We start from the raw sequence: 25,667 nt of genomic DNA, 5'->3' as shown, positions 1-25,667 counted from the left end.
TCCTAAACAGGGATCATTGTTTTTCATCATCTTTGAGGACTTGTTTTCAAGCAGTCTATGTTCTAATTAAGATATCCCATCTTCATTTAATATGCCACGGTAATAATATCTAATCCCTTGAATTCATACTTACTGTCTTGAAGACCAGACTGATTTGTTTTGAAAATCTTACATGAAAAATGTTAATCTGGTTGAGAAGATCTGCCTTGGGACTGGTCTGTGTCATCTTTGGTCAGTCAATCTCCTTCTGTCCTGCAATATACTGTAGGCACTGAAGATGAACTATGACTTAATCCCAAAATGTTAATCTCAGATTTTTTTTTTTTTTTTTTTTGGTGGGTGGGTCTGGGGAGAGGTTAAGTCATGGTTGAAATATTGTGTGCTTTACTGCAAGTACCGAATAAAGCCTGTGCTGTATGCAGGTTTTGCTTTTTTAGTGGGTGTAACCTTATTTATAACCAATAAAACATTGTGACCCTTACTGTTACTCATTTAAGAGCAAAAAAGTTTTGAGTTTGAATTGTTTTATTTTCCAGATTAGATTCTTGCATTCCAACTGTGGGTGTACATAAGGCCGACGCAAGATGAATCCACCGGTTACTTTCCACAAATTCAAAAGCTTTCGGATAAGATTTCTAACAATTGGGACATGCAGCTACTGCACAGAGGGGAATATAAAGCACTATATACACAAAACAACAGTGGCAATGATAAAAACCTGCAAGTGTTTAGAGGCTATCCGAACAGAAGGATCAGAAATGCTTTGTTGCAAAGAAACAAAAAGGATACAAACAATACTCCTCGTGATCCCACTCCCAAAATACAGAATAAATATATTTTAGATTTTCTTTTTTAATTATGCATGGCTTAAAAACATAAAAAAGTATTGACGTCAGTTCAAGTATATCACAAATAAGCAATGGGATTATATTGCGTCTCTAAAATACAGCTACAAACATATCACCTTAACTAACTCGTAAAAAAAGGGGGGTCTCAAAACATTTTGGGTGTAAAACACATTGTGGATTTTTGACATGTTGTTGAAGTCAGCTGAATATATAAACATCTGAACAAGTTAATACAATCATGTCAGTTGGCCTACACTCCAAAAGAAACAAGGTCTATGCACAGTTATGTATACCATTAATGTATTTACAATACATTGAAGCAGCGCCATACGGATTTGCATTGAACAGGGACACGACGAGCATTATTCCTTACCATCTCACACAACATCTTTTACAAATGGTACGCCATATTGCTTAGAAACATTTAGAAATGAATTTCAGACATTTCACTTGCCCCCACCCCCCCACCCCAAAAAACATCAAACAGTGTCAATTAATTTTAAGTTTGAGTAATATCTGTTTTTGTTTTTGTCATCTGAATTGAGATTTGTATTTTTTTCATTTAATTTTTTTTTATTTAGTCCCTTATTTGTCATAGAACATGACGTTAACATCCAGACATGTACGAGCGATGGACAGTGGTGTACATGCATCATTTTAGTCCACAATAAACGTGTCTGACCAAATTGTTCACACCTAATTGTCTCCATGCAGCAGGATCTAGTCATCTTCCTCATCGCTGTCCTTCATGGATATGCCTTGCATCCCTCCCTCTCTTACGGACGCTGTAGCCTCTTCTAGAATCAACCTGTTTCTCACTGTCTCATACATCTTGCTGTTCAGAGTGGAGTCCAACACACCTTGCAGTCGGAAATCACGATACTTTTTCTGCAAAAAAAAAAAAAAAAAGAGCATTTTAGGAATAGGTATTGGGCATCTAGCATGCGTGTTTAGTTATATAATCACTGAAGAATTTTTTCTTTTCATAAATCATTCTTATATGCTGTTGTGCTGCTCAAAGTACATGTCTTATCAATGTTGAATAAAGTAGTTCTGACCCTAAGCTAGTCATAGTAAGTGAAAAATAAATCTGCAACCCTGTAGCCTATAGGTTTTTTTTAATCGTATCAATATTTGTATTTAATTTTTATTCCTAAAAATAAAAACCATGCACATTCATGTCACAAATTTTTTTGGTAACAGATATTGTACTCTATTTGTGGAAAGTTGCATCTAGTTGTTATTTTGGTTTTGTTGGAAATTTTAGATGAGGAAAACATGACAATGAGGCCTTCTTTATCCAGTACTAAACCTAATCAATGCTGGGGGCAATGAAGGGAAAAAATCTGATATAGATCTAAAAAGAAAACCAGCATCTGTGAGATATACCCACACACACACAGAGAGAGAGACACACACACCATATGAGGGCACAGAAATAAATGTGTAATGTCATACTATGAAATCCTGTTGATGTAAAAATCAAGCACAAGCGGAGGCTGCAGAGGAAGACCGCCTTCACTTGGCTGATCCATCTCTGCAATCTGAATCTGATTGGATGGCATGTGCATATTTTTATAGCATGTGTTTACAAGTACGGTGCTACAATTACTTCCTGCACATACTTGGGAAGTTCAGGACCTACAACTGTTCTGCAGTTAATTCAGATGCACAACTACCAACACTTTAGTGGTCAATAATGCTGTTGTTTTTACCTTTACAATTCTGATGAGGATTTTCAGCTGATACACATGCAACTGCAGGTCCATACGGTCTGTCAGCCAGGTGCCCAGGAGATTCATAGTGCTGGTGTACCATTGCTGAAACACAAATACATTGTTCTCCAGCAAAGACAGACACACATATAAATGCTGCCACACACAAACACAAAGGAGAACACATCTACAAAAGCACAAGTGTCAGATATGTATCAAGAGAGCAGATAATGTGAATGAAAATCCTTTTAGTACAAGATCCAACAATACCCCCCAATCTGATCTAGCACAACTTTAAATCAGCAATGACAAAGATAGACAACAAATAAACTACCAGTCAAAAGTTTGGTATGATTAAGATTTTGGGCTCTAGAAACGTTTTTTTTTACGGTTTATTCTTAAATAAAATCTTAATTATTGACTTTTGACTGGTTAGGAGTTTTCTTCTACTGAATTTGGCATCAAGTAAACTAGTTTCACTTGTAGAGGGAGGAAAATGAATATGGCAGAACAGGCACTGCGAGCAAACTGGTGACATTACAAGGAGTGCTGTTCATAAAATAGGTCCCAGCAAGCTCTTGCCTTGGAGTAAGTCCTTCTGTCACAGTCATGATCCTCACCCAAAAGCTCCACCCAGGAACTGCTAATTGACAGTTCAGATCCCATCAGCTGTCTCCTGTGCTGCTTTTGGACACTGATCATGGAGAGATGTTGCCCATGTTAAGCCAGCCACAATCCTGCCCTCAGCCTGCGCTTCAGACGGTGGCACTTTCTGTCACATTGAGGGAGGAACATCCATCATTCCCAGCGGACATGTTGCTTTACCGCAGTCACAATGAGCTCACTAATGTACCCGTGGCTCAGGGTCTTATTTTTTACGAGACTTCCTCTCTCTAGTCCTCAGAGTGTTGTTCTCTATTTCTACTCAGTGAAACTCACTGAACTCAAAGTACCTCCTAAATAACCAGTGCACTTGGCTTTTGGGCTACAGATGTTGGACCGTGGGGAAAGATCTTGTTTGAAGTCTAATTGATTAGTTATGATCGAGCTGTTCTGATGGTAATCTGAGCTGACTGAGTCTCAACGGTTTAGGAGCTGAGCAAATCGAGCCGGAGACACAGGAGATATGTCTTGGGTAACTGCAGCACATTTGACAGTTTACTTTTTATAGATCTTGGATGCAAAATCCACTTTGCTCCCACATTACGGCATTACAGTTCTGTTGGTGATGATCAAAAAAAAAAAAAAGGAAACTTTCACCTTGTCAAAAGAAATTGAGTAGTAAACATAACAGAATTTGCTAAGCCAATTGTTCCAGTGGTTCCACCAGTTTAACACGCAATGAAGCTGTGGCCGAATAATCAAAGGGGTGTTTTAGGATTTTGTTAAAGTGGCCGAGCTTAGTGGCTTGTCCCTACAGTGAATCAGAACTTGGTGTTGCTCTGTGAGGGCTGGTGCTCTGTGCCTGTGAAAGATTGGGCAGGCGGGCCGCGATGGACCCCCACAGGGAGGCCAGACCTGGAGCAACTGCTCTCTCTCACACTCAGTCTTTCTCTCATGCTCACTCTGTTTCTTCTACATTTGCTCCTATTCTAGTGTGACCATCTCTGTCTTATATAATTTAAAAGGAATGACTCAGCCACAAATAAAAATACTGTCACCATTTACTGAAATTGTGTCAATCTAAACATGTATGATTGACTTTCTTCTGTGGAGCACAAAATATGATGTTTTGAATATTTTAATGAATGTTTTGTTCCACAGAATAAAGAATGTTTGGAATTACTTGTAAATGATGACAATGTACACGTAAATGATGATCATTTAAATTTTGGATGAACAGTTTCTTTAAACTCATTACTAGGAAACCATCAATTCACTTAATGAGAAAAAACAATATTTAAATGGGTCATGTGATGTGATTAAAAATTTTCCTTTCTCTTTGGAGTGTTACAAGCTCTTGGTGCATAAAGGACATCTGTAAAGTTGCAAAGACTAAAGTCTCAAATCCAAAGATATATTCTTTACAATCTGTTTCAGAAAGACAGGACATAGTGAAGCAATATTAATGTACATTATGTGGATAATAATGAGTTTTTTTTTTTTAACTTAAACCGCATAAATAACATTTCATTACACCAAATACACAAATTAATGTTCTTTTTTAGCAATGTCATAAGACCCATTAAAAATTTTAATTGCTACAATAATAATGTTGCAGTTCCACTTTATAGTCCCTGCTGTGGGTGCCAAATCAGATGCCGAATCATAATAAAATGACGCTTAAGGCAAGAAAGACATGTATTCATACAGTATGCTCTGCTAAATCAATTCTTTAACTAATGGGAGACTCGTCCAGTAAGACCGTATCCTCTTGGTCTGGGTTGTGAAATGAACAGTGCTGGCAGTGGGACATGTTCTGCTGTCAGCAGAGAACAGAAGACTCTACAAGAGCGTATTATGTAGTGTGGCACTTTTTGGATATTGGAGCAGCGGGAAGCTGGCAATAGTTGCTAGCCCAAACAGGAGTATCATGACTCTGAATGCATATGAAAGAATCTGTGATCATCTAACGAGTTCCATCTGATATTGGAAAGCATGAGGGCTGCGTGTACACACGCGTGTGTGTTGGACATGTACGCTATGGTTACCGATACAAACACATGAACATCTGCAGGTCCCCCACACCTCTAGTGGGGAGTGCTGAAAGGCTGAGCGACCTCTCCCCCTGCCACACACGCCATGCACAAGCCGTGCTCCTAAGCTTGCGTTCACACTCTCATCTTTGACATGTTACAGGAAGCCATAGCGCCTAGCAGGGGCAACAAAGAGAATTCAGTGTAAGGTTGCACATCCATCCACCCCGTCACAGACACACACACACACACGCATGCGCGTTCACAACTCACTTTTATTGACTCCTGAAACACCTGAAGGCTAGCGGCTCCTATGTGAGGAGGACCAGAAGGAAGAAAGAGCTGTAAGGGCCGAGCTCGGATTAGAAAAAACACACTCTTACAAAAGCAGGAATGCCGAGGAGGGGGGCGAGGCTCGGTGGGGGGTAATGGGGGGATTAACAAGCAACCTGTGACTCTGCCTCTTTTCTGCCCTTGCTGGTGGTAGTGGTTCTGTAAATGTGTGTGTGTGCCACTCGGCCTGCTCTCGGAGGCCTAGGCTGTTTGAGAAGCGATCCTGCTGGGACCAGCTGTGTCTGCACATTAGCAGTAGGGATGGAAATAATGATGGTTGTTAGCGCTGATGTTAATGCAAAGCGACAGGCCGGTGGAGATGAAAACAGGAGAGCGGTGCCCTCCCGTGCTTCCTGTCCTCTTTGCGATCCTCGCAAATCAAAAATCGAGAAAATACCCCAAACAAAAAACACGAAAATCGAACGTCCACCTTTCTCCTGGTACTTTTGCGTCTTTGTCTGCATTAAATAGAGCCATGTCTCTCAGGCCAGCGGGTCGTTGGGCACTTGTCCTTCCTTGCTGGTCAGCGAGTGGAATCGGGCCCCTTGCCGGGCCAGAAAGGGAGGCCCCGGGGGCCGAGGAGTCTTTAAATCTGACTACAAGACATTATGCACTTAGGACAAAAGCTTGGGGTAATCCTACCTGCTTGCTGTTCACGGTCGCCACCGGCCGTTATTGTACGCCTCATCCCTCCTGAGAGGAGGTCCATTGATGACTGAACTCAATTACCATGGTAACTCACACCGGTGACCCCACACCTCCCGGCGCTCGCTATCTCTCCGCCGCGGGACCCCGCGACCTTGCGGAAAAATAGTTGTGTAGGAAATACACGACCCCAAACGCAGTCTCCAACACGCTGCTGCATTAATGTGTTCTCTCTTTCTCTCGCGCTCTCTCTCTAGAAATAGTTGCTTCTGAATGGTGGGATTGAAAATAAAATTTCCGACTCAGCAAGCGAAAGGGCTTCAAACTGCTCGCGATTGTGTTGTGGATACAAAGAGAACCCTGCTTAGGATTTACACGCCTCACCGGATCCTTAAGTGGAACAAGCCCTTACTGTTTCTGAGCAAGCTCTGCTACACTTTAAGTGTCTCTAATGCCGTTTTTGTGCGCAAATGAAGGAATAACCTACTGAACAGAACGGGGTCTGGAGCAATTTCTTGGAACGATCAAGCCGATCAAAAAGTATAATTGGCAGGGACTGTATTTCAGCTACTGAAACCAGTGTTGTGCGTGACAGTGTCCAAACAGGGCCTTTCTTTAGAAAAGAAGGAGCTGGTAGAAATGAACTAAATGGCTGGAATTACAGCCTGTGATCGTGTCATTGAGTAAACACACAATGAAGAAAAAGGGGTGAAGAATAAAAAAGGAACGGGAGAGAGAGAGAGAGAGTTTGGTCCCAGGGCAAAGTGAGCCATTCTGCTCACAAAGGAACGCTTAGGGGAGGATTGAGCCGAGCAGGAATGAGGAGCATAACACTTGTGGGGTTCGGCCTCAATGGGGGGAACGAAATGGAATAAACCAGCGAGCACTTGAGAGCCCCGCGGTGCACCTGAATGGCTAAGGGCTGGGAGGGGGAGCGCAGAAGGTGAATGGGCTGCTTTTTGGGACCAATTTGTTTCTTTTCACCCTTTTCCCCTGCCTCTGTGCTGACAGATGTACAAAGGCGGACCCGCGCTGAGCCTCTCGTATACATGAACCCGCTAGCAGATGTCACTTTTGTCAAACAAGTTAATCAAACAAATGCCACCATACCTCACTTATATGTCATGGGGAGAGCAAGTGATGGAGAGAGAGCCAATAGACAGCTAATAGAGCCAGTTGAGAGCCACGGCGCTCAAATACACTTCTTCTGCTGTGCGTTTACTTTGCTAAAATCTCTAGCCGATAGTGTTGTTGCTGCCGGTTTATTCAGATTAGCCTCGGTTCACAGTAAGCGACAAGAAAGCATTTCGGGCTCTGTAATTATCAGAAACCTGAACCGCTAACATCTGCCCTGCATTCTGAAAGAGCCAAACCCCTTTAACATGTTTTGAACAGTATCTGTGAAAGGACCTGTTGGGTCCCTTTTAGTCTTTTTTCCCCATACTGACCTACTAGTGTTCAGATTATTCATCTAAAGCTCCGTTTTGAATTGGTTTACCTCTAAAATAAACGGATTAACTGGGGAGAAAAAAAACAATAAGCACACATCCGGCTCCCCATATCGCATGATTTTCTAAACGTAATCAGAGGCAACACATTTTTGGTTGTTGTTTTTCGGGATATCACAGTCAAGAATAAACAAACCATTTGCCTAACAAAATTGTTGTGATGGGGTTAAACTCGATAAAAATGTTTAAGAAAATGTGCTTTTTCTTTTCAAAACATGTTTTCTGCGTGTTTGTGGATCAAAGTGTTATTTTGTAAAACAACAAAATGCAACGCAAAAGAAAAAATACAAAACACAAAACAAAATGAAATTCAATTAAAAATACACAAATGTAAAAAAAAACGAAATTAGAAATACATTTTATGATTACAACCTTGTTTCATTGTTTCAGTTTTTCTTTCTGTTTTTCTTGGACCACAGAATGCACAGCATTAAGTTTGTGTGCTAGCTAAAGTTGATTAAACTGTTCACTTGGGTCAGCTTGACCTGCAAAGTGGTTAAGTGTCCCAGACAGTGAAGTGGTATTACAGGTCTGTGAAATGCAACAGAAGCAGAAGCTCAGTCTAAACCCGCCTTGTTTTCCAGTATCTCTAACCCTTCATGTCTCCCTTGCAGTATCCAGCAGCAGAATGATTAAACCGTATTAACCGTCACCATAAAGTGCAATCTCGACGATCTGATAACTGCCAAGGTCAACGGGAATACTTCAAATCAATCAATGAGGATAGGCCGCAATCTCTTTCAGAAGCAGATTAAGTGTATAATTGACGTGTGTAATCTGCCGTGTATCCGAGTCTCTGCTGGCACTCATACACGCACGCATACGTACACACATACACACACTGAAGAGCCGGGGGAGGACAGAGGTATCAGTGAAGCACTGGATTTGGAGATGGCTTTTTTTAATCAATGATCTATGCGCTCCGCCCCAATCTGACAGATGAGCCCTCACGTTAAGCACAGCTGCCTTAATCCTACTCTCCTCAGCTGTTCTTTCAAGAACTAGCAGGCTGGCGGAGTGAAATAAATTAATTTTCTCTCCCCCCGCCCTCATCCCTCCCTCTCCCTTCCTATCCCTCTCTCTGGTCCTCTTTCATGAACTTAACAAACTTTATCCATCCACTGGCAAATGATTCGGCTCTTAGGCATCTTGTATCTGGTATCTGGCCTTATTAAAAATCAGCATCTTCCCAGAACTAACGAATATTACAACAGTCATTTGTCACAACAAGCTGCTTGGAAGTAAAATGAACTTAAGAAATATTTTTATGTATTTAATTTTTTTTATATAAAATTTTGTCAAATTAAGAAATGGTAAGAGATTTGCTAGATCAATTAATTAAATTATGATTTAAATATACATATACATATACATATATATATATCATAATTTATTAGCAAATTATTAGCAAAATCATCAATTTGAAAATTCCAAATAATTACTAGTATTATTTTACACATCATCCTTTTATGCATATCACTGGACTACAATTTCATCAGTTTTTTGGTTGTTTTCATTTTCCATACCCAATCCCATATGGTCGCTTTTCTCTGCATTATGAAACGCTGTTATGAAAGCAGAGCACAGCCATATTTTGAATTAGTCAAACAGCAAGTATAATCTTCTTATTCCAGCCAATGTGCCATCTCTGTCTGTGAGAAATCAGCATCCTTGACCCCAATTAACCCAAGCTTAGCGTGGGCCACATAAACTTCAATATGAAAACCAGCCAAGAACAACTAAGCAATTATACTAGACCCACCAAACAGATCATTTCAAAGCGGATTATTTAAAACAATCAAAAAAAATGAAAAAGTGTAAAAGGGGAGGAAGCCATCAAGAATATCCTGACTATTGGAGTCAAAATAACAAGTGAAAGCAACATTTTGGCTGATTCAAAACCAAAAAGGGAAATCACACAATACAACATGAATGACGAAGAAAACAGCCCTTGTAGTGATTGCAACGCCGTCCAAAATAAATTATGTGGCTTTTTCATTATTAATCATTAACATGTTTGTAAAAGTTGGGAGAAACTATTTTTTTTTTCAATCTCACTGCCAAGTCTGAATAAACCTGAAAAGATGAACAGACATGTATTAAATTTTATAGTGACCCCTGCAGAATCTATTCCTTCATTTTTTACATATTTTTATGTATAAATGTGTTGTAAATTTCCTGGTATCAAATCTATTTTTCCAAATCAGCAAAAATGGATAGAATAAAAAAGAACTTACACACATACGTGAAAGGAGAGGAAGGAGGGGGCTGCTGTTCTTTTAAACCCATTTAATTAGTGCCATCGATACTATAATCTCCTCTATATGTCTTTTTTTATAACGAACTGAATGTCATTTTTAAATAGGGTAAGTGTAGCAGGTTTAAAACAACAGCATGTGGTGTTATGGCTCATTGTGGAGGATGTTATGACATCTTTAACAAGTGAAATGACAAAGTAACAAGAAAACATTTGAGCAGGTTGCCTGGAGCCCCCGATAAAGAGCGGTGCTATTTCAATGGCTGTTTAGCATAACAGTGAGGACCAGAGTGTGCGTGTTAGCGTGTGTGAGATGGAGTGAGCGTGCATGTGTGTATGCATGCACACATGTTGTCTTTCTCAACTAACTATGGAGGCCCGATCACTTGAGCGGGAGAGAGGGGAGATGTGTGCCATGCGTGCCCATCTGGGGTTAACGGCGGTGGGGTGGGAGGTGGGGGAGTGTGGGCTGGTTGGCTGGCTGTGTGGATGGATGTGTGTAAGTGCATGTAGGAGCTGAGTCTCTGGGGACATGGGCCATGCTAGTAGATGTACAAAGGAAGATTATTTGACTCTGAATAACGCCACTTGGCATAATGTGACAAAAACAACTTGACAGGAAGGATAAGTTTCATTTTGGTTCAGGCGCAGAGAGAGAGAGAGAGAGAGAGAGAGCAAGAAAAGAGGTGGAAAAACAAGAAAGGAAAATGGAGAAATGGAATGAGAGGGTAGGAAAGACAAGGCAGATGGCATCTTTTCCTTGTTTGCATTCAAGGAAATGAACGCTAATGCACAATGCAGATGGAAAAGAAGCAACACCATATCATTCCAAGCGAATGAATAAAGAAATGAACACAGGATCTTTTCAGACACCCTCCAGGAGGGGAGAAAGAAGTCAAGTAAAACCAGGACAAGCTACAGTAGCATACAGCAGCAGATTCACTCGAAAAACCAGAGCTCATATGTTTCAAGCATCTCATAGTAAGACTACTGATCCTGGGTCAGTGAAAGTCAGCGACAGACCATGATCAGGATTCTTACTTGAATTGTACACATATGATACGAGGAGCCATATTCATAAAGCTTTTCAGAGCGGGAGTGCTGTTTTCAGATCAGTTTGTCCTGAGTTCGCAAGGAGCAACGTCAAGGAAACGGACAGGAAATCTGATCCCAGACTGGCACTCCCGTTCTGGCTTTCTTTCTGAATATAAACACAAGTCTTTAGCCACACAATGCAAACACACCTCTCCAACAACACACACTTAACAAACTGGTCTACAGACAGCACAAAAGGATTATAACCAACATGATGGCCCTGGCCATCTCTTAAGACTTGTTCTCCATTGTGTGCCCTCCCCTTCAGTGTTACTTATTCAACTCCTCTTTCTTTCCTTTTCTTTAAGCCTTTATCACAATAAGCTCAAGGTTTGGAGGGCTTCTCTCTATTTGGATCTCCTTAGTAGGAGATTTACTCCGGAAATAGGGCAGTTGCCTTTGTAAGACCCCCCGCCCCAGCTAAAATGAACAAAACAATATCCATCACACTCTGATGGTTTTAGCATGTCCAATTTGTTTGGTTTCCATAGAAGTCCTAAGAGGACATGCATAAATTTTTCCACACATTTTCATGATCTTGACATAACAAAAGTTGCTTTCTTGGAGATGATGAGAAAAAAGGGACATTGTAGTTGGAATATTTGTTTTTAATCTCCAAACGGAGATGTGAAAAAAGAAAATGTGTAAATAAAATGTACTTCAAGATTTTAAGAAAACATCATATGAACACTACCATTTCTAAAGTTTGGTCTGTAAGATTTTTTCATATTGCTCACCAGGCCTGCATTTGTTACATCAAAATATTGTAAAAAAATAATAATAATAATAATAAAAATGTAAGTACATGTTTTCTATTTTAATAAATTTTAACATGTAATTTATTCCTGTGATGCAAAGCTGATTTTTTAACTCTAATCTTCAGTGTCCTTCACAAATCATTCTAATATGCTGATTCACTGCTCAAGAAATTTTTTCTTATTATTAATGTTGAAAGTAGGTACATTATAAACATTTCTAGATATTACAAATGTCTTTGCTATCTAATTTGATACATTTATTCCGTTCTTTCTGAATAAAATGTGTTTCTTTTTTGGCTTTTTCTTATTGACCCCAAACTTTTAAACAAAAGTATATGTTGAGATCTTAGAGGGAATTATTATTATTTTTTTGTTATGTCGAGATCTACTCTACTGTTCTCTTCTTTGAACCGCTATTCTTAACAAGTAGAACCTTTAATCAAAGATCTGTAATTACTTTCATAACATAGCTACGTCTATGTAGTCATCTGTTGATTCTCAGTTTTCTTTGATTGCAGTGTGTTGTAGGTTGCTTGAACTGCCTAAGCTCACATCTGCATGCCCCTTTGTGTGAGAACACATCTTAAGATAATCCTCCTCCAGAATATTGCACTAGGAGTAACGAGCAGAGCAAAGGGAATATTACAGCCAGACATTCAGGAATGCACACAGCACTGCAAACCAGAGAGGAAAGGTTAAGCCAGAGAAAGCAGTGCAAGAGATAAAGTTAGAATCAAAGGGTAAAAGATAGAGAAATTAAGTAAAAAAGAGAGAGAAGCAGATCTCAAAATGTGACTTATCCCTCCTAGCTAGCTGTTATGTCACATTTTGGAGGGCCTACCCCCTTCACAGAGGGAGAAGACTGCCATTACTTACATCAAACAACCTTTCTATATACATCTCCTCATTGACCTTGTCCCGCAAGACATCCTGAGAGTGGCGAACGAAAGTCACATAGCTGTCTGCAACATCCATCCCAGGTTTCTGCAGATGAAAGAAGAAAGAAAAGAAAGAAAGATGTTTTACCGCTTAATGTAATTTTAATATTAGCATACAATTCAGCTCAAACCCAAACATTTTGAGGGGCCTATATATGCAGCATCCAAAACATCATGGAGCCTGATTGGTGACAGATTCAGAACAATCTAGACTCAACTACAACAGGTTTAATTACACCTAATAATTTTCAGTATTGACTGAAATATGTTTTATAATCAACACTCACTGCAATCTTGGATAAGTTCAAAATGATGTAGATGCAACCATAATCAAGATGCTTACATTTAAAAAAAATAAATAAATAAATAGTTTACCCTATAATGTTCTCCAAGATGTAGATGAGTTTGTTTCTTTATCAGAACAGATTTGGGGAAATGTAGCATTATATCACTTTCTCACCAATGGATCCTCAGCAGTGAATGGGTGCCATCAGAATGAGATTCACAAATGCTGATACATATGCTGGAAACATATATATAAATAATAAACAAGTAATCCACACAACTCCAGTCCATAATGTCTTGTATAATGAAAAGCTTCATGTTTGCAATGAACCATCTATCCATAATATTGCTTTCTCCAATTAAAAAAAAAAAAAGAAGAAAAGAAAATTTAAAAAAAATCAGGAGAGATATATGTACATATCAAGCACTGTTTACAAGCATAAACAGTTCTAAACATATAGGCTATACTGGCGAATCGAATTGTGAGAGGACAACAGGGGATACACTTCGTCACTGGATGAAACTGATATTTTGGCCAGAAGTGACATTTTAAAGTTAAAATGTCTAGAAAATATGTTATTTAAATCACTCCTCACAAGACAGTAATTATTGGACTGGAGTCATGTGGATTATTGTGATTTTTTTAATCAGCTGTTTGGATTCTCATTCTGATGGCACCCATTCACCGCAAAGAATCCATTGACAAACAATTGATGTAATGTTAAATTTTACATATCTGTTCTGTTGAAAAACAGTACAGTACAGTACATCTTGGATGGCCTTGCAGGGCAAGAAAATGATCTAATTCCTTTAAAATTCTATCAGCAGTTTATTAGTTTTTATTATGGAGAACGTTCAGTAAGTAATTTCAACAGGAATTGTTGCAATCTGGAATTTCACATGAAAATGAAAGATTTTAATCGGGTAGTCATGCAATTATGTAACATTGTCAATCAGAAAACTACATGGTTTAAAAATGACTTCTGTGCTTCATACATTGCTTCAATGCCTCTACACTAATTTCACTTACATCTCTAAACTGAAATCTGTATTCTTATGCCAATCTAACGTCATGGTGGTTTTGCTTTGTACAGGAGCAAATCTATTGTCAGATTGTATTTTATCTGACAAGCAGACAAAAAACTGTTTCCTTTCTCATTTTCTTAGACGATTAATAGTCAAAACCTGAGGTGTGCAAAATGAGCTGTCATTGTCAAAGTCTGAACAGACCGGCAGGAGAACAATGTTATTTGATTAATAAGATTCTATTCAACTAAACAGCAAGTGAAAAATCAACCCAGAGTAAATCTTCTGGGGTGTTCTGCCCCCCTGCTCGCCTCAGAGGAGAATTAAACACTTCCTTTGCCAGCAGGCAAATGAAGACAGTAATTATTGGACTGGAGTCATGTGGATTATTGTGATTTTTTAATCAGCTGTTTGGATTCTCATTCTGATGGCACCCATTCACCGCAGAGAATCCATTGACAAACAATTGATGTAATGTTAAATTTTACATATCTGTTCTGTTGAAAAACAGTACAGTACAGTACATCTTGGATGGCCTTGCAGGGTGAAGAAAATGATCTAATTCCTTTAAATTCTATCAGCAGTTTATTAGTTTTTATTATGGAGAACGTTCAGTAAGTAATTTCAACAGGATTTGTTGCGATCTGGAATTTCACATGAAAATGAAAGATTTTTACATCGGTTAGTCATGCAATTTTGTCACATTGTCAATCAGAAAACTACATGGTTTAAAAATGACTTCTGTGCTTCATACATTGCTTCACTACCTCTACACTAATTTCACTTACATCTCTAAACTGAAATCTGTATTCTTATGCCAATCTAACGCTCATGGTGGTTTTGCTTTGTACAGGAGCAAATCTACTGTCAGATTATATTTCATCTGACAAGCAGACAAAAAACTGTTTTCTTTCTCATTTTCTTAGACGATTAATAGTCAAAACCTAAGGTGTGCAAAATGAGCTGTCATTGTCAAAGTCTGAACAGACCGGCAGGAGAACAATGTTATTTGATTAATAAGATTCTATTCAACAAAACAGCAAGTGAAAAATCAACCCAGAGTAAATCTTCTGGGGTGTTCTGCCCCCCTGCTCGGCCTCAGAGGAGAATTAAACACTTCCTTTGCCAGCAGGCAAATGAAGGTCATCAGAATTGGTAATTGTCAGACGCTGTATATTAAACTTACTTCACACATCTATGGGTCCTTTCAAAGGGTGCAAATAAGCAAGTTTGTCAGACATAATTTTATTTTGTGTATTAAGCAAACAATTACCATGGAAACATAAGATTTGCTAACCCTCAGATCATCAGCAGAACGATAAAGAAAGACAGCGAGAGGACGCTTCCGGCATTCATTGACAGGGTTTTAATTTAAAAGGCCTCGCGTCGTGACCAAACGTGTTGGCAGTTGAAGGAAACTCAGTGATGTGATGCTGAATGCAATGAGTTGGACCCAGCGGCATCTTCACAACGGGCTTTTGTTGCACAACACACACATCACACAGTCTGCTGCAGAGGGGAGAGCTTCACAGAGACCACTCTCTCCCACATACATATGAATGGCCATTTGAGGCTAAGAGATGGCCATCTGCACAGCAGGACATGGTAATTATTAGCCGTAGCTTAAAGCTGTTAAAAATCTTCTGAAAACAAAGCGTAACTTACTATTAATGAATTATCCAAACTATCATGCTTCTACTATTGAGGTTTCACATTATTTTTCTAGTAGGTATTATTAGCTGTTCAACACAGCATTTTGTCCTGTATGATATTGCAAACTCTTTTTTTACCATCTTATTTTAATGTATTATCTTAATTAAGTATATACTGGTTTGTAGTGTAAACAGTTTTACTATTTACTGCACTTAACTGCTAATGAAGTCTTGCACATTCACATTCGTGGTTAATGAAGTCTTACATATTCACACAAAATTGCTTACTTTCACATTTAAAAATAAGGTGGATAAACAATTAACTGTTTGATTGATAAATCAAATGAGCATCAGTAAAAATCCTGTTGTCACTTACAGGTACGTCCACATATTTTGAAGCAGCTTTTACCTACAAATAAAAGGGACATAACAATTTCAATTAAAATAATCCTTTAAAAATAAATATTTTACTAATACAATACTGAGGATTGCAAATTTTTAAGATAAGAATAAATGCAAATAATGCATTTTGAGTGAAAACATCTTGAGTTTGTTAATAAATTAAGCCACTATTTGTTCTTACTGTAAATGACAGGAAGGAGGAAAAAAGTGTGCCTTCATCATAACGTGACAACTTTGCCAGAACACTCTCTAGGATCACAACAAACTGCAAGACAGAAATAAAGAATAAAAAACAGAACACATTGCCTTTTTAAAAAATGCTAAATTATCATAATTGATCATTTTAATGCTATGAATTTCAAGAGATTTATTAATGAACAGAAAACAAGAAACAGTATGATTTACAAAATAAATGTCTGCTTTTACTGTTTCACTTATCCTTTTTAATAAAGCAATTGTATGTAGATATCAAAACATAATTTAGGAATATTGTGTTCCTTAAATGCTACCTTTGCCACGACTAAAGTAATCATCTCTTTCACCGTCTCCTCGATGAGATCGTCTATTTGTGAGTGGTACTGTCTCTGGAAAAGAAAGACATAATGAGCAGAAATCGCTGTTTGGTGGTTTTCACCTGGGACAATCTGTGCAAACTCAATCTCTTTGTCTCCGTTTACCCCATATTAAATATGTCTGGGTAATTAATTCAGTTCAGATCATTACCTGTCTCAAGATGCTACGGATATGAGATGTCTCACTTCTAGCACATGTATATTCAGAAGCAGCTATCACATATGGTAATATAATCAAAACAATTTAAGTGTCACAGGACTGGGGGAAACTGCGAGGATTGCTAATTATACCTTTGGGACATAAAGGTGAGAATTCAATTGAATTGTTAGCCACACTTACCCATTCTCTAACAAACTTTCACAAGATTGAGAAAAGGGATGAAAAGAAAGATACAGCAGACAAGGTGACAGTGACAATTAGAGAGCAACAGAGAGAAAGAGAAAACGTCTCATTCCAGAACAGAGTCAAATTAAATTAAAATTCAGAAACAATGGAAATTTGCCATGCTGGTGAATCATTCAGATCTACAGCAGTAAATGCATATTTGCAATCATAGATAATACGTGTGCATATACATTTTAAAACCCTGTTCAATTCACATATAGCTGCTGTATATATTATAGGCTGGTGCATATAATGAATACATGCAATTCAAAACACTACAGAATATTGGATTTTACAATGTAAATTGATAGTTAAGCTAAGATGCATGCTGATCAGCACATTATGAGGGTGCTGTACTAGAAAAATTGTGGCAGAGAAAGTGCATGTTTGCAATGATGAGAAAGATAGAGAACATGAGAAGTGTATAAGAATGTAAGTGAGAACAGAAAGATACATTTGTTAGTGCTGTCTACCTCTTGGCTGAGCTCCATGGCACACAGTTTGGCCGATTGGGCCTTGGCGTCCACCATGACATTGAACATGGTGCATATGGACTGGGGGACGCGGAAGTCTGTAGTGCGTGGACTCTTCTGCAACTTCACCTCAAAGGCTGCTCTCGTTCTGAAACAACATAAGGGACATCGAATTCTGATTGGATTGTCAAAAAAAAAAAAAGGAAACAAGACAAAGTATATTTTCAGTCTGGAAGTAAACTAATCCTTTAAACTCTCATTAGCTACTGGCATTCTACGTAGCACATAGTAGATAAATATAGGCAATATATATATATAATATATATGACTGAGATGCAGCAACTGATCTGAATAAATACATAAACAAAACACACAAATAAGTGTTTTTTTTTTTTTTTTTTTTTTTTTTTTTTTACATTTTTAGCATAATAAAACGTCCTTGTGTAGATTGGAAGAGAAAAAGGAGTGGGTTATTTTACTTAAGCCATATTGGCTGAATCAGCAAATTACCATGACATTGCATACAACAGTTTCTTTAAGTACTTCAAATCACGTCTTTACTCACAGCAAGAATGACAAAGAGTTTATTACAACTTAAGAGTGACTGGAAGAATGCAGCTAAGAAGACGTCCTGCTTGACATCCTCAAACCGGATTACAAATGTGGGCCTGCATACTGAAAATCAGCCAGCCCTTTTTCTGTTATTCAAATGGTAAAGCCAGCAGATTTGACAAAAAAAACTACATTGCTTATATGTTTACTAAAGTGTACTTAATAAGTGAATTGAGTATGTAATGTGGTGTCAAAATAATTTATATATACGTGTGTGTGTGTGTGTGTGTGTGTGTGTGCGTGTGTGTGCGTGTGTGTGTGTGTGTAAATGCTGCTTAAAACAGTTTTGGCCAATGCTTTCAAATCTCACCTTTTTACACAAGACTCGATCATGTCACTTGACATGAGTTTGAGTCGACTCTCCAAGTGCTTGGCAAACTCTTCTTCTGGCCAGTGCAGGTCTCTGATGAATGTCTGCAGTGCATCCAGCTTCCAAAACAAGTCTTCTGATGTCCCTGATCCATTACTGCCAAAACCAGGACATGAGTCAGAGATATACATTTAGTTATTTTAATCAAAGCTGTATATCAGAAAGGGAAAGCTCCAAGGTCAGGAAGTAGGAAGGTCAGGGGGGTTTCAAGTGCACACTCCAGGGTGACACATTCAGTTTTAGTTATTTTTATCACTTCCCAATTGCTGCAGAGGTGCTCTGATGGCTTCAGATCAACCTCATTGACAATTGTTCAATGGAAAAAAATAAATAGTTAATCCTAAAACAAAATGAAATCCAGTCAGGACTGGTTGTTTGAGTACAGGAAAGATAAAACATGCAGAATGATGTCAAAGGAGAATTTCAAGTACACAAGGCTGTATGTGTATGAAGTGACAGGAGAAGCTACAGTCCCAGACTTTCAACTGATCTGACTAAAGGTGTAGATCTGTGTGGATGGAGCCAATTTTAAGGCCACATGATCTGAAGTGAATGAAGAATGGATCATAGAAGAAAACTGAGACTGACTCTCACTCCATTTCTTACAGCCTGAGTGTGAGTCCTCAAACAGCCAGCAGCCCAAGGCATCTTCAGTGGAAACATATTTTTAGATCGACTAAATCAATGAGAGCTTCACACTGAAGCCAGATTTAGTTAGAAGACTCTGTAGGAGCTTTCACACTTGATTCATTTATACTCAATTCTGCAAAAATGTGTTCTCAGTCTCAACAGACACTCACATACAGCAATAGGATACATATTTCTACACACCCTTCTACTTCTGAATGTGAGTGTCTGTTGATAAATAAAAACAAATAAATAAATAAAAATACCTGACCAAACTATACTTACTATATATGCTTTTTTAACAAATGTGTTGCTATTATATATATACTATTATATTACTATTTACAATTATTACTATTATACTATTTTATATATATATTTATATATACACACAATGATTCTCAATTAATATGGATTAATAAAAAAAATATATTTATTTTTTATTACATGTTTTACTGAAACTGTTGTGCTGATAATATAATTTGAAATGAAAATGATGACAACATTTTGAAATTCAAATGTTAAATAAACAACAAATAAAATAAACAAAAGGATACTCTATTAAAATAAGGAGTCATCGTGTGAAAAACACCAGAAATGACTGTTGTGAGAAACAGTGCAGTTTGGGTTTCTCACACAACCAGCCCTTTTAAAGTCTTATATTTGGTTTCTACTGAAAGCAGATGCCTGTTTCTCTGAAGCTTATATATCATTTCAGACTATTGTCTTTCACACTGTAGATGAGGGAAACAGGACAGGAGGAAAAATGGGATGGAGGATGATCTTCCTCAGTATTCCCATCCTGACACCCTAAATATATAAAACAGGCTACAGGTGGAGTGCTACTACTCTAGGAACCATTACCTATTAAACACAGCAAGAGGAAAGAGAAAGGACAACTGTATCCTGCTCTATTGTAATAGAAAAAGGGAAAGGAGGAAGATGTTGGAAAGATACATGATGTTAAAGCAGCATCTTTTATTCATGCCCAGAAACCATGAGCATCTAACCCTTTGACCATGTTATTGCAAATAATTTTGCTAAAGGTGAAGTGTGTAATTTCTGTGCTACTTGCGGCATCAAACAAAACTGTGATCTTTTTGTTTTAGTGGCTGAAATTAACAACATTGGCTCAGCCAGTGGATTGAGTTTGGGACAGGGCTGAACAAAGACGTCTGAAAATGCTTTTATGTTGGCTTGACATTTATGTGTCCACACAGAAAACATTAGAACCATCCGTCCAAAATACCTTGGCAATCAAGCAGCAATATTTAGCAGTGTTAAACCTCTTCAGACTTAAGAAGAGTCTAACCAACATTTAACAAACAAATGTTCCCTTCTATTTTTTGTGATTCTGTTTGGTCCCGTTAGTCCAGAAGTATGACACACTTCAGCTTTAATATTTAGCTAGCAAAACATATGTATTTTATAGTGTGTTATTTGTATCTTCCAAACCTTCAACATGCACAGGGCTTTTTGGGTTAAAATTGTCAAGGGGTCGTTTTCATAATGTGGCCTTAGCCTGAAACATAACATAACTGAAATGTATAAACACTAATTTCTACAAATGTTAAATAATTTAAGCTTAAGTATGACATGGCAAGACAGATACTAAAATTTTGTGGTGGTGTTGACAATTTTTGACAAACTTTGGTGTTTATCCACCATTACACCTTAGAGATGGGATATTTACACCGAGTCTCACTCAGCATGCATAATTATGTATGTGTGTGCATGCGTAATTCTTTTTCCAACACATGCTGTGCATAAGGCACTTCACTCTCATCTGGAAAGTGGTAATACGCTAAGGTTTGGAGTATCGTTTTTTAATTATCATGTCTAAATATAAGCTAAAATTCCCTTGGCGCACCTCTGTCACAACTCCCTAAATCACAAATTTTCAATTCATAAGCAATATTTATGTAGAAAATTTCCACACATGTAAAGAAAGTAGCTGATTCTGCATGTACAGTTTTAAGAACTATTTGGAAATTAGATTTTATTACTACTGTGATGTTATCGTCATGTCAGTCAAGATGAAATGCTTCATTACTACTTTACTTCATTTTGTTTTTATGTGCATACTTTAAAATGTGAACCTTGTCAAGCTACAAGCTACTTAAACTTTAATTAAGATGCTCTGAAGTATGCCTTTTTTAAACTGTTTGTTACACAAGCTGTTAAAAAAGAAGCTAACTTCACTGACATAATATTGATTTTAAAAGATAAAAATAGCACAACAGAATCTCCAAATGACATATCTTTTCCTAAGACTAAAATCAGTTAATTAAAATTTTAAATATATAACACACTATCATCCAATAAGAAAATATTTATCATATTTACCAACAAAAAAATTCTGGCCTCTTGCACAGCATCTGTTTATCTAAAGCAGAATGTCAAAGCATCTGTTTGTGTTTATTGCCCTTTATGTGCATTATGACACATGACAATGATCCTAAACATTGTAAATCAATAACAGATTGTGTTAAGCTGTAAAAGAAAACTATATATTTAATTTTGATGATATATTAATATATATATATATATATATATATATATATATATATATATATATATATATATATATATATATATATATATATATATATATATATATATATATGTATATAATGTAAATATTATGATGTTCCATAATATAATTTTGGACATTCTGAAGTCCTTAACTTCAAAGACATTCCAAATAAAAACCTACAATTGATCTGGTGTGAATTCGAATTTGATTTCAGTATAAAATAAAGACAATATGTTCATGCTAAGGCCACGCATGCATGTATTAGAATCCAGAACTCAGTACACACTCAGTATCTGATAAACCCGGTATCCAGTTGGGGGTGGAAAAGCTAGGCATTTGCATTGGAGGCAGATTAACTGACATTGGTAGATTTGGTACTTTAGGCATTTGAAGATTCACATTTGGTAGGCTGACACTGGGCAGATTACTTGTTAAACTCCTGTGGAAAAGGAAAAAAAACAAAAACAGAAAAAAGAATGCAGTGATGTAGATGCACAGAAAAAAGTGTGGGTGATACTAAAACAGCATTATGTACAGTATGTTTAGAGCACAAGATGAAGAATTAATTCAGAGATATGATGGTGTTATAGAGATGAGAAGTGCACATGAGAAGGAGTGAATCACATCATCACCACTTTGGCTCTGGGTTTTACGAGAAAACAGACTTTTGTTTCTGCTGAAGTGCAGATTGTTGATTCAATTAGCATTAACATTCTTACAGTCACACACTTTGTCTTCCAGTATGTTGCTTTGTTGAGTGATTCCAAGTTATTCTGATAACTGGTATATTTGGGAATCATGTAAGATTGTTTTTCAAGTTCAAAAGCAGGGCTGGTTTGGACTGTAAGAAAATTAGGGCTAGTTAAAAAAGAAAAACAAAACTTCAATCTTGAAAATAATTACTTGTAAGCTGTTAAAAACAAACGTGCTTACCAGGAACCAGGAAAACAAAAAGACAAAAAACACATTGTGAAACCTTTTGCAGACTGTTGGTATTAATTTAGCTGTTTTTGCAAACAAGAAGACTGTGGAAGGCCATTTTTATTTTTAAAACTGTACTGAATTAACATCTTAAATACATCTTAAATCATAATAAAAGTTTAAAATTAAAAAGTGTTTTGCTTACTTGACGGGTTCCCAAGACTCTCGTTCAAATCCTCTGTGTATGGACTGAGCTATGGAGGACTCCATTAGATCCACATACCTCACCACAAGAGGGGCAAACAGGTCTTGCAGGTGCTTATGAAACTTCCCATTACACAGATTATCTGAAACAGCGAAAATGAAAAGTGGGAAAGAGAGAAAGAACAGAATGAATGATTCCTGACATCTAGTAGTAACAGCAGAAAATGTGAGACTAAGCAAATCTGAAAAATTATGGTCGCAAAAGATTTAAGTGTTATTTGCACTTTCAGCAGGATACATGCTGTAGTAAGGCCTGACAATTTTTGTTAATTTCAGGAGATCAAACTTAATATTTACGAGTGATTTTTGATTTATTTATATTGGTTGCAATTTTCGCAACACTTTTGGGACATGTCTAGCTGCTCGATTGGATCATGAAAAAAACAAAATAAAAAAAAAACAGTAGTAGTAAACACAAAAAAGTAAACACAAAAAATAAAATAAAAATAACAAAAAAAGTCCCAAGTAGTAAGTGGGAAACTTTCTAATAATAAAAAAATATATATATTTGGGATCCAGTGACACTTGGTGGACATAAGCATTTTTTTTTGCATGTATTAGCATGTTTAGCATGTAGTAGTCATAGCATCTCTATTTCTGTCACTTCGCCCTCTCACTATCTCTCTTGTTGTACTCAAGGTCGATCATTCGCAGTAGGTGCCATGTTTGTTTGCTTCCCTGATTGCTCTGTTCCAATTAGCCACTTGAGCGGCGGTGGTTGTACACTTGGCTGTGTTTGTCCGCGAGCAAGTGGCTGGGGCAGTGGGGTCTCCCAGGCTCCTCTGTTTTAGACCTCATTAGCAGCATGAATAGCTTCTGCTTTAGCGCCTGCCTGGTGTTAAGGCTGTTTCATGCCTAACTCAATGCTAAAGGCACAGGACGATACTGACCTTCCATGCTGAATGTCCTGTTCCACAGATGTAGTGCACGCTGTAGGCTGTCAGTCGATGGTGTTTGCTTATGTTTGTATTTATGCGAGTGTGCTTGTGTGTGAGGAGCCCAGAGGGAGGTGATATGTGTCTCTGTGTTGGAGCAAGGAGTAATATGTTTGTGGGTTTATGGGAAACTAGACGTGCTAGATTGTGATAACTTTAGACAAAATTTAATTTATTTGAAAAGTTTGCAGTTGTGGTTTTTTAAAGTATCATATTTATTGCATTAGGCTTTTATGGCTCATTTATGATATATTGAGAATATGGAACTAACACTCAAAGAAGAAGAAAAAACTCTCAAAAATATGCAATTTGGAGATGATTTAAGAAAAAATGATCAGTAAGTGTTCCTCTTGAAATATTACTAACAATGTAAATATCTTACATTTATGTTATAAAATCAGCAAAGTTTGTGAGGCAAAAAGACACATGACATGAAGTCAGATGCTTTCAGAATTATACTAAAAGGCTTTTTACTTGATAAAAATACAAATACAAACAAAAAGCAAGTTAGCAAACAAATAAATACCAAGCATGTGAATGTAAGGGATTTTTTTTTTTTTTTTATAAAATACAATTTAGCTATACTTTATAAAGGAAAAGGCTGTTAAATTATTTTATACACAGTAGACAGTCTTGCTTTCTCAAGTTCTAGCTCTCCCAGAAGAAAAAGCAATCCAATATCAAGAATAGGTTACCAGACAACAACCTGTCAAGCTGTGCAAAGAATGCCACTAGGATAATTATTCAACTCCAGCCCATGGCAGTGTGGCTTTAGCACCATGGACAGCACCCCATTGACTTCAGTTCATTAGGGACGTGATAAGGCCTTGAGCAAACTCTTTACATTCAATGTGTTGGTACGACCCCCTGCAGGGTTCACTATTTGGCCCTTAATGCTTCTATATTGTCTCTTAAATCTCTGTTTTGTTGCAATTTGTAACCTATTGCAGGCATGCAACATCACAAATATGCAATTATAGACTGTAGATGTGACAATTTCTTTTTTAATTAATTTCATGTATCCGTTTATGATGACCGTTATTATTATTCTCTCTCTCTCTCTCTCTCTCTCACTTCCCCCATCTATGTATATTAATTAAAATAAATTCATGAACATTAGAAAAAATGTTTCTAGCAGTATATGAGACACATATGGTGTCATTAGAAATGACCTTGTATTTAAACTACAATATTAATTTACTAAGGCATAAAATATATGGCCCTGTCCAGAAAAGAGCATTGCAAATACTCACAGTCAATGCGTAGATAGTCATTGAGCAGCTGAAAGAGAGGGAAGCTGTCCCAGCTGTCTGGTGGTTGGACCTCCAGTGCCGCATCCATGTCCACAGCATATAGAGACAGAAAGGTCTCAGCATGTTCAACCATCAGGTCTGACCACCAAGCAAATGCCTGCAGCAAGCGAAAGAGAAACAGAGGCAACACGAGAAAAAGGGGGAAATGAAAGCAAAAATAAAATTAGCCTTGTAAAATAAAGGCATACACTCAAGTTTAGTATGTAAGGCCATGACAGTCCACAGATCTATACAAATTACACTGAAACCATTTAGAAATTTATGCAATACTTTCCAGTACTATAATTTTTCATCTTTGTGACTGTGGAGTGTCATGAGCTAATCTCATGCATTAAAACTCTCATGCTACTCCCTCTTCTAAAAAGCATAGCTAATGCCTAATTCACATACATTGATTTATATTTAAAGTATATCCTTTATTTACTTTCCATTTTGCAGATGTGAAGTCCATGCATAGGAATTTAAGCCTTTGTAACAAACAAATTCCCAGCATGCAGCAGCAGCATTGATAAGCAGCACAATCTCAGTACTCAGTACATTATTTCTCTATTCGAAACAAAA

At 37.4% G+C, this 25,667-nt stretch overlaps 1 protein-coding gene across 1 annotated transcript in view; it reads right to left on the bottom strand.

Annotated features, from left to right (window-relative positions):
• Nucleotides 1-513: 513 nt before the first annotated feature.
• Nucleotides 514-25,667, bottom strand: part of LOC113111033 (calcium-dependent secretion activator 1-like) — a 94,918-nt gene continuing 69,764 nt past the window's right edge. The window contains 11 exon segments of the mRNA XM_026275406.1: nt 514-1,736; nt 2,564-2,668; nt 12,672-12,779; nt 16,073-16,105; nt 16,280-16,363; nt 16,608-16,682; nt 17,529-17,676; nt 18,451-18,606; nt 21,960-22,112; nt 22,800-22,941; nt 25,047-25,203. Of these exon segments, the coding sequence (XP_026131191.1) occupies nt 1,569-1,736; nt 2,564-2,668; nt 12,672-12,779; nt 16,073-16,105; nt 16,280-16,363; nt 16,608-16,682; nt 17,529-17,676; nt 18,451-18,606; nt 21,960-22,112; nt 22,800-22,941; nt 25,047-25,203 (1,329 nt within the window). The 3' untranslated portion in view covers nt 514-1,568.

The sequence above is a fragment of the Carassius auratus genome, chromosome 11, assembly GCF_003368295.1.
Source record: "Carassius auratus strain Wakin chromosome 11, ASM336829v1, whole genome shotgun sequence".
NCBI classification, from domain to species: Eukaryota; Metazoa; Chordata; class Actinopteri; order Cypriniformes; family Cyprinidae; genus Carassius; species Carassius auratus.
The sequence above is the reverse complement of the archived record's forward strand: the minus strand, read 5'-3'. Positions and strand labels throughout refer to the sequence as shown.